The sequence below is a fragment of the Rhagoletis zephyria genome, unplaced genomic scaffold (genome assembly GCF_001687245.7).
Source record: "Rhagoletis zephyria isolate East Lansing unplaced genomic scaffold, Rhagoletis_zephyria_1.1 Rzeph_scaffold_00521, whole genome shotgun sequence".
NCBI classification, from domain to species: domain Eukaryota; kingdom Metazoa; phylum Arthropoda; class Insecta; order Diptera; family Tephritidae; genus Rhagoletis; species Rhagoletis zephyria.
Window position 1 is genome coordinate 102,676 of NW_016157605.1, and position 11,052 is coordinate 113,727.

The window sequence follows — 11,052 nt, forward strand, 5'->3', positions numbered from 1 at the left end:
TATTACTCTTACATTTTTATTATATTATCTTCCTTAAAGCTGTTAAATTATATTTTATACATACTCGCAACTTTAAAAAAATATTTCTTTCTGAGCAGCTGAGAGTGACAATCAACCAGGAAAAACAGCAACTATTGAAATGTATGCTCCCAGCTCTTACAACGATACCGTCACAGGCGAAACTTTATCCAGTGTTTCGGAGAAGAGTGAGTCGTATTCAAATGAAGACAGTCAAACAGAATATACTGTAAGTACTTACCTTAGAACGTAGATCGTATGTGCATACTTACGTAATTTGTATTGACATATCGTCGCTGCGCCAACAAATACAGTTATGTATTTTTTCAGGAGAGCAAAAAAACTGATTACTGGTGCCAATAAGCAATATTTTGCAAATGTCGTATTAAAAAAAAATTATATTAAAAATATGTTATTGATTTATGAAAAAAATAATATTTTTTTTTTGTCCGATTACGACATGATCAACATTTGCGTCGCTTTAAAGCACATAGCTGTTTCTATACACGATTTAAATTTGCTTTTGGCGGTATGGAATCGTATGCAATTTGTACATAATACTGCCGTTAGGCCTAGATGCAATGTATAGAAGTTGAGGACTCGATTAGTTAAGTGCCCGTTGCTTCTGTTATGTAATGACAAATGGTCAGAAACGTTTTTATTGGATTTTTGTAATAAAAATTAATGCAAAGTGGTGAGTGGACACATATTTTGTACAAACCATGAAATTGCCAGAGATGCGAAAGCTCGTATATACAAGAAATAATTTCAATATAATTATAATTGAATATTTATTAAATGCTTTCACATTTGTATACATTAAGCAAATTTGCTTAACATAGTAAATTTTAAAACTAAGTATTTATCGAGGTAGATTATCATAAAACGAATGGAAATCTTTGTGTATATATTTCTTTAACGTTTTAAGGCTGTTGCGTTTAGATTGATCAATTTTTTTTTGGACAATCGTACAATAGCTCCGTTTCGTATCGCTGTAATAACAGAGCTCGCTTTTGTGGCAATGATGTCCAGCAGTCGGTATTAGGGTTGTTGCGAATGTGGAATTTTAGACATCCGCGGATGCGAATGCGGATGCGAATATCTAACAGCTAGCATCCGCGGATGAGGATGCGAATGCGGATATCAAGTATTTTTACGAAACAACTAGAATCTAGTATAATGGCGAGATCGTTGTTAAACAGCGCTTACAAGCCAAACTAGATGTGTCAGGTTTTTCTAAAGCTTTTTAAAAAAAATTCTTCGTCTGTAACTTCATCAGCGTCTTTCGATTTTAGTTCTTGTAATTCATTTTTAATACTTTCTTCTGCGACTGGTTCGAAAAATTTGTGCTTATAGCGAGCTAAATAGGTGGATATGAAAAATAAATTATTATTTCCCAAGAATGAAACTTTGCGAAAAAAATTTTGTTTTCAAAGTTGTGGCTGCCAGCCTAATCGGATCAGAATATTGTTATTTTTTTTTAAAGCCCCCCGGTGTTTATAAGCATTTGAATCTCAGATAGTTACGTAATTACCTAAAATACCTATAGTTTTTTAATTATTTGAGCATCGATTCTCTTTATAGCTAAACGTTGATCGTTTCTGCTGGCAATCCCTACTGAAGGAGCTTACTCTTTGACTTTAAATAGCAAAGAAGGGACAGTTTAATAAGCTGACCAACCGTCCTCCTCAAACGCGATTCGCCCTCCTCAAAAATTTTGTCCTTCTCTGTCCTCCTTTTGAGCAAAAATGTCCTCCTTGTCCTCCTTTTCAAGTTTTATAGCAGCGATGAAATTTTCAAAAAATTTCGTTCAGAATATTATTATTTCCTAATCGTACACAATCATTAGCTGCATTTTATTGTAAGCGAGCGACAAAAGAACGCTCAACTTGGGTAAAATTTCCTTTTAGCTACTTAAGCAACCCTGTTGGTAGCTGGCAAGAAAATGTGATTAGTTTAACGGGATTTAGACACAAAAGCCAATTTAAATGAGTAATTATGCGAGGTATTTGCGTAATATATACACTCTTTTAAAATATAAGTCACGTATAAAAAGAAGCTAAAATTTCCCTCTCCACTTTCCCATTAACAATTCACAATAGAGCAGTTTTTTCACTTACCAACACGAGCCTTCAGGTCGCGTATTTTTTAACCGACCTGGCTGAGCTCGGATAAATAGCCGAGTTTGTGTTGTTGCTTTGCGTGTATTTCTTCCGTCATTTAAGCGAGTGTTCTTTTGTAGCTCGGTTGCAAAAGAATGCACCTGTTGTATTTAAAAGGCGTTTATATTGCTCAACTTTCAGTTAAATGAAAGCTTTTGAACTTTTTTAAACTTTTCATTCAACTAATCGCCTGTGAAAGTTGAACAGTGTAAACGCCTTTTACCCGTAATCGATAATATTTTACCCTTTACAACACTGAAAGACTAGCTAACGACGCGTCTCCACAGGCGAAAATTATTGCCTACCATATGCCATTTTGTTTGGCAGATAAAAGATTTTGTAAGATGACTTAAACTAAGTATGGTCGATGCATTGGAGCGCAAATCTGCTTACAAAAATTTATAAAATGTGTTATTTCACATCCAAGTACATAATCAACAAGAAATTTTTAAGCAAAAAAAAACCGACTTCAATTCTCATATAAAAATTTAAGATTATCGTTAATCTCTTCATGATCCAATGATCGGATTTGAAGAAAATGAATGGGACCACCTCTGAGGTAACACCTTCGCTTTAAGAAATGAATTATAGAAATCGGTTAACGTGGTCCAAAGTTGTGCGGTAGCATACACAAAAAATAATAATTATAATAAATAAATATTCCGACAAGTTAATAACATTCCTCCTTTTGTGAAGTTGGTTAAAAATTATAACATAGGCCTGTGTGGTTTTCCCCTTAAAAAACTTATTATCGATTTGAGTACTATAGGTACCACACTGCCAAAAATAATAAAAAATTTCATCACGAAATTTTTTCGAGAAGATAACTTTTATAATTTTTCTTAGCATTACCGTGCATTGCCAGCGTTAACTTATTAAATTCTCTATCATCATTAGTACTAAAACTATTGTAAGTAAAAATTCTACTCTAAATTAATTAATTTCTGGCTTTTCATGCACATTGCTAAAAGTTCTAACATGTAACTCTCGACGAGCTGGAAAAGAACCAAACATTTATTTTAATTTAATATACGTAGATATTTAAAAAAAAAATACATAATTATTGGAAAGGGTAAAAATTAGATTTCGCAGACCTGTCCTATCATACCAAAAAACCAACCTCCACTAAGTTTTCGCGCAATTGAAAATCTGGTTGTCAAATTAACTGACAGTCAATGTTTACCAAAATAACAGCTGTCTCCATTGACAATACATATATTGTCTAATAACATGATTAAGATGGAGCGTTTGCCTGTGGAGATGCCCCGTAATTATATTTATCGATGTTTTGATGCATAGCCAGGATCGCTATTTTCTTTGCGCATTAGTAATGACATTACTACACTGCGTTGCTTAATAATAAGACCGCTACTTATTAACAAGTTTTGACTTTTCATTTTTATATTATTTAATTTCAATTATTTACTTATAAAATACTGTTCATACTATAAAAAACACCATACAAATTCACATTTTGAAATTTGTTCAAAAATTATAAAAAACTAGCGAATTTTTACCAATATTTTACACTTTATTTAAGAATTTAAGTTTTGCGTATGCAGTTTTATAGCTCATGCAATTTTAGTATTATAAAGTGCGAGTTTGATATGGCTACAAAATAACGTTGACTTTTGGCATTTTTTTGTTGGCAATGTCATTCATATATATGGAAGAAAATGAACAACTTTGTCCATAAAAAAATTGCCAAAAATCAACGGTAATATTTTTCGGTCTTGTAATTATGCAACACAGTGTACAATTAATTTGCTTGACTTGCGTTTAGAGCAACTTTGAATAGTTTTTGGTTTTTTAACAATGTTAAATTATCCGTTATTTTTGTGTTAAAAAAAAAATATATAAAACAATTTTTTTGTCTTTTCAATGTAGAATATTTGTCCTCCTGGAATGCTAAAAAATTCTGGTCACCTTACAGTTTTACCACAGAAGTTTTTAGCCAAGGATCCCTATGAAAAAAATATTGCCCGGAAAGTAAACAAATTTACTGTTTTTTTAAATTTTGCTAAAAATAAATTCAACGAAGAGCCCCATTTGAAATTATTGAAACGAATATGTGTTACATCAAAAGAAAATCACGAAAATTTGGTTAAGAATTACAGTGCACACTTTCTTCTTTTGTGTCCAGTAGTTTTTTTTAGGATTGGTCCAAAAAATCATAATAGAGAAAGAAACCAATGCAGGTATTTATATCACAGAAAAAAAATTTAAAAAGACTATGTCAAAGGTCAAGTAGATGTTGGAACTTGTATGACTACCCATTGATAGCTAGGTTATATAGCTGAAGAAATAATATGTTTGTAGACATTGATGAAAGTTGATAAATATGACATTTGACCAGTTTTGTTACACAAATACTCCCACGACCACAGGCAAAAATATTGGCTACAATTTGTCAGTTTGTTTGCCATATTACGTTTTATTGGTGCACCTGCACAACATTCGCATTCGCAAAAGCTCCGCATTGGTAATTGCGAATGCGAAAGCGAATACGTATGTTAAATTATTGCGGAAGCTCCGCGGTTGCGAATGCGAATGCGAATATTCGCAACAACCCTGGTCGGTATGACGCAACTTGAATTTGACTTCACCATCTACATAAAGCAATTCTCCGATACTGCTTACCGGTGCTTCCCCAGGTTTTTTACCTGGCCTTATAGTTGTAAAGTTACCAGGAACACTCTCATAATTTAAAAATGTTGTATACTTTAAATAATTAACAATATAATGATGTGATGGCCTCGCCTGTCGCATACGACTTATGCAGTCCATTGGTGCATATATCGATGGGTTGAATACATGTAGAGTGAACGCTGTCTATCTCCATACTTTTTACCTTTGTTAATTGTTGAATTCTCATTGCAAGCGATCAAATTAAATAGTATCATCTATGTAGTGTAATTGGTATGTGCGTATGTGCATACATCTGTATGTATGAATTTAGTTGGTTTATAATTATTTTTTACATCGAAATTAAAGCACACTGATCAGATTCGCCTGTGATCGAAGTCATAAACAAGTAAGTGTGTACCAGTTTTTTCAGAGTATTTCCAGTACTGCGAGCACAAGCTGTTTTTGGTCAGTTCTAAACCAAAAATATATAAGAGAATGGCAAATGCAGTAATGTGGGTAATAGATAGTGTTAATAAAATATGCAATAAAAAAATTTACAAAAATCACATAACTTGTTGGTGCAGCGACGATATGCTGTGTTTCATCGTCACGTGTGGGACATTTGCATAGCAAAAATTTTCTTTCTTTTTTACAAGCTTTTATTAAGTTTCATCTGTGTGTAACCAAATCTTACATACAATTTTTAACCAACTTCCCGATGAGCTAGAGACTTGAAACTTCAAACTTTGCTCAGAACAAATGAAAGAGGAATTAATCCGCTAGGTGGCGCAGGCGACGAGATATTTGAACAACCAGTATTCATGGTCCGATATGGTTGATATTCGGAACGTATATTACTTTTATAAAAAGAAATAACTCCCCAGAAATTTTGCCCGATAAGTGGCGATGGAGTCGAGATATTTGGAAAACCCATATTTATGGTACGATTTGTTTCACATTTAAAACGTACATATTAGGGCAATTTTTTTTGTTTTTTTTCACTCCTACCTCAAAATTTTGTCGAAAACACCTAAAAAAAGTTCCATGAAAATTTGAACCCTTAATATTAACATTAAGGCTGCGTTCTTTATACATTCCGGATAATCCCATTTCACAGCCGGAATAAACAGAATGCGATTGAAATATACGTTAACATATCATCAGGAACGCTCTAAAGAATAGTAAACAAAAAAGTTTATTCCAAACGTTCAGAATGAATAAAGAAATGCAGTCTAAGTACTCGCCCAAGGCGTGCAAAGATTTTCCATATAAAATACACGTAAACTTTGAGTTTTTTTCTTAAAAAGTCTACAGCTCAGAGGCATTTTATGGTATAATCTCGAAAGTGTCCATTGCGGTGTAATGCTAACTCCCCACAGCAAGGTAGTGCGGGTCACTAAACCCAATTTTTTCATGAAATTCTCGTCTTTTTGCCCCTATCTCGAAAATAACAAGAGCTACAGAAAAAATATAAAGGACAAACTTGTAGGACTACAAAAAAGTTTCAGAACACAAAATCGCTAACATCGATATTTCTTGAGATATTGGGCATTGAAGTTGAGGTAGTGTGGAATTTTCGTGGAGTATTGAGCTAAATTGTAGAAATTGTTGATCAACTTCAAAGTCCAATATCTCAAGAAATATCAATGTTAGCGATTTTGTAGGAAAATGAAAGCCCTACAAAGGCCCAGTGACCCGTACTTCCTCGCTGGTGGGAGTTAGGATTAAACCGCAATGCAGGGGTTAATAGAGAAAACTCAAAGTTTACGTGTATTTTATAAGGGAAATCTTTGCACGCCTTGGGCGAGTACTTAGACTGCATTTCTTTATTCATTCTGAACGTTTGGAATAAACTTTTTTGTTTACTTATTCTAATGGCAAAATTTTTTTTAATTTCACTTTTATTTCAACATATTTTGATTAAAAGAAAAATACTGATAAAAATAAAATATTTCACACAAACAACAAAAAATATAATCGATGATCGCATGAGGCTATTGCCTGAAAATTTTAAAATGCGCTTAGTGGCATTGTGCTACTATGATAGCACGGCCGGGTAATCATAGTCAACTTATGTACGGTAGTCGAACAAATGATAGCCGCACCAAATTTTCACTAGTTTTAAAATATTTGTTTGCTGTTATTTAATTTTGGTTAGTTTTTTATAGTTTATTCTTTAAAACATCCGTATAAATACAAGTTTAAAGGCAGCGTCACACGATTGTACCAGTCTTTTGAATGCAAAAAAAAAATGTCCCACTTTTTTTTTACCAATAGCCCAATATAAAAATTTACAAACCTGTACAAATGTACCAATCGAGTGACACTGCCTTAAAAATTTACGCAATTTAAAAAAAATAGTTCAACAAATTTTCGTTAAAATTTCAATTTTTTTTATTAAATTCTGAGTATGCAGTTTTGTAGTGCATTGAATTCTAGTAGAATAAAGTATGAGTTTCAAATGGCTAAAAATTTCGATTGATTTTTTAGAGTTTTTAAAAANGTATTTACCAAAATTTGGTGTAAATCGTATCCCAATTGTGTGAACACCCAAATATTTTTCTTTATCCCAATCATGAAAATTAATTTGTTGAAATTTTTCAATAGAACATCGCTGTATTGTACCAGTCTTTTGAATGCAAAAAAAAAATGTCCCACTTTTACAAACCTGTACAAATGTACCAATCGAGTGACACTGCCTTAAAAATTTACGCAATTTAAAAAAATAGTTCAACAAATTTTCGTTAAAATTTCAATTTTTTTTATTAAATTCTGAGTATGCAGTTTTGTAGTGCATTGAATTCTAGTAGAATAAAGTATGAGTTTCAAATGGCTAAAAATTTCGATTGATTTTTTAGAGTTTTTAAAAAGTTCGAAATTTACACGAAAAATTGTTGATTTTTTTTTTAATATTTCACAAATTTTTAAACTTGGATTTACACGAGTTTTGTTACAGAATGAACTATATTTTTTGTAAAAAAAATAACAAAAGTTCAATGACAACAAAAATAATACGTTAAAACTTGGAAAAAATTGGTTGGGCTATAATTTTTTGACCACTGCACATTAGGTCAAATGATTACTTTTTCTGTGCGAAATTAATAGCAGCTAAAAAATTGCACTATTTTAATGTAAAATGATGTCAAGCGTTAAAAACAAAATGTAAAGTCAGTAAATAAAATGTGAAAATATGACTTAGCATTTTTTATGTTCAAATGATGAGTATATGTATGTGTTTAAGTAGTACTCGAAAACATTTCAAATTCGCTTGGTTTTGACACAAGTTATTTGCTTACCATACTCAACCCCCTCCCCCTTGAAATGAGCTACATAATAAAATATGTATTTCATATGTACATAAATGATTTCATCTTGCCATTAATTAGGGCATTATTGAAATTCGTAAATTTAAAAAAAAAAACAAGTAAGAAAGTCTAAGTTCGGGCGGAGCCGAACATTAAATACCCGGCGCAAGTATTAAATATATGTTTTTTCACCTTTCCGAAACCTACCGCTAGATGGTAAGCCGGGTGTATCAATTTTGAGTAAATCTAGCGTCCTTAAATTTCGAAATATGGCAGTTTCAAGCATTTCTGAAATTTGCCGTTATATGAAAAGGGCCGTAATTTTAGACGATTTCAATAATTTTCAATAATTTTCTTTTAAGAATGGTTACCGAGATACATATATGTGATCATAAGTGGGCGGTGCCACGCCCTTTTTCCAAAATTTTATCATAAACGTATTTCTTGGTGAAGAATTGTTTGCAATCATCAATTTTGAATAAATTAGCTTTAATATTTACTGATTTATCGAAGATTTTGTATTTCTCTAAATTACCGTTATATGGGATGTAGGCGGGGTTATGGTCCGATTTTAAAAATTTTCGGACATTTAGTATGCTGTACCAAGGCCAACAACTGTGCCAAGTTTGGAAGAAATTGGTGCAGCGGTTACCAAGTTATACACATGTAACCATAAGTGGGCCCATTTTCCAAAAATTTATAATATTCTTATTTTTCGTCTGAAAATTGTTGTAAATATCAATTTTGAGTGAATAATCTTCAGTAGTTACTAAAATATCGCAGTTTTCGTATTACCGAAAATTACCGTTATATGGGATGTGGGCGTGGTTATAGTCCGATTAGTTTGCTGTATCAAGGCCAACAACTGTGCCAAGTTTGGAAGAAATTGGTACAGCGGTTACCAAGATATACACATGTAACCATAAGTGGGCGTGGCTACGCCCATTTTCCAAAAATTTATAATATTCTAATTTTTCGTCTGATAATTATTGTAAATAACAAATTTGAGTGAATTATCTTCAGTTGTTACTAAAATATCGCAGTTTTCGTATTTCTGGAAGTTTTCGTATTACATGGGAAGTGGGCGCGGTTACAGTCCGATTTCGCCCATTTTCAATACCAACCTACCTTGGATTAGCGGAAACCTACATACCAAATTTCGTTGATATCTTAATTTTTGCTCGAGTTATCGTGTACACGGACGGACGGACAGACGGACAGACGGACGGACAGACAGACATGGNCAAACAACCGTTATGTGAACAAAATTAATATACCCTTGTGCACAAGTGCGCTCGGGTATAAAAATACTACATGTCTCGCAGATATGTCTTGAGGAGAAACTCATAAGGCAGTTCATAAAACACTTCATTTTCACTTAAGGTTTCAGTATTCCCCAACTCTCCACCGGTATAATTTATAAAGTACAGCGAAATTTCTTTACAACTTCAGAAAAGGAATCCGAATCCCTATGATACCAAATAATAGAGGAGCACTTACCACGTAGAAATTACTGCAAGTGAAATCTTTTCTGAATGGTAGCTAATAATCTATATAACCACATAAAATTATAGCCGTTTTCGTTGTTCTGCGAGATGAGCAAAATAAATNATAGCTAATAATCTATATAACCACATAAAATTATAGCCGCTTTCGTTGTTCTGCGAGATGAGCAAAATAAATTAAAGCTTGTAAAATTAGGTTTAGTGTAGAGGCAGTGCAGGTAAACGTATGCTGACCATATTAACCAACGTAAAATAAAGGACTTTTTTTCAAAATGATTTGGGAATACGCACATACAACTGGTATGAGAAAAGTACCTTACCCATATCGTAATTTAAATCAAATATTTACCAGTTAATTATATTATTTAATTGTACAAGTTCCCCTGCTGTAGCGAAAAATTAAGCCAANGTGACCATATTAACCAACGTGAAATAAAGGACTTTTTTTCAAAATGATTTGGGAATACGCACATACAACTGGTATGAGAAAAGTACCTTACCCATATCGTAATTTAAATCAAATATTTACCAGTTAATTATATTATTTAATTGTACAAGTTCCCCTGCTGTAGCGAAAAATTAAGCCAAATCCTCTTCAAGGCCTTCGCCATCCTTTGCCACCGAAATGCGTTTACCATAATTCATACTGCACAACGAAGCCAGCACACAGTGGTTCAAAATTGGAATTGAATGTTCATAAATCACCGCAGCCTTCATTTTTCAACCAATTTTTACTAAAAACTAAAAAAAAAATATTTATTTTGGTGAACATTTTTTACAACATTTCAAATTTAGGTGTAATTTTTTCGTTTTGGGAAAACCATACAATTATTTTCAACTAGTGTTTGCTATGTAACATTTATTCACTGGAACAGGAGAACACATTTTCTTCAGGCTCAGGCAAAATAATCAAATTAAGTGAAAAAAATGAAGGCTCCAGTGAATTACGAACACTAAATGCCAGTTTTTAACCACTGTGCAGCAGGGCGTCTATTGTTATCTTTCAGTGGAAGTGGAAACTCAGCGTCCAACACGATCCTGGGCACAACTTTCTCTGAGCTTACAGAATGTAGAAAGATTANCTTTTTTACAACATTTTAAATTTAGGTGTAATTTTTTCGTTTTGGGAAAACCATACAATTATTTTCAACTAGTGTTTGCTATGTAACATTTATTCACTGGAACAGGAGAACACATTTTCTTCAGGCTCAGGCAAAATAATCAAATTAAGTGAAAAAAATGAAGGCTCCAGTGAATTACGAACACTAAATGCCAGTTTTTAACCACTGTGCAGCAGGGGGTCTATTGTTATCTTTCAGTGGAAGTGGAAACTCAGCGTCCAACACGATCCTGGGCACAACTTTCTCTGAGCTTACAGAATGTAGAAAGATTACCGATTAAGTAGAAACCCTTAAGTGGGGTGCGAAACAAACT

At 32.9% G+C, this 11,052-nt stretch overlaps 1 protein-coding gene across 1 annotated transcript in view; it reads left to right on the forward strand.

The window, feature by feature from the left end:
• sns (nephrin adhesion molecule sticks and stones) overlaps positions 1-11,052 on the forward strand; it is a gene marked incomplete at its 5' end in the record, with an annotated part of 174,548 nt that overhangs the window by 97,399 nt on the left and 66,097 nt on the right. Inside the window, one exon of the mRNA XM_017612297.1 lies at positions 99-247. Coding sequence (XP_017467786.1) covers positions 99-247 — 149 coding nt within the window. The remainder of the gene's footprint in view (positions 1-98; positions 248-11,052) is intronic.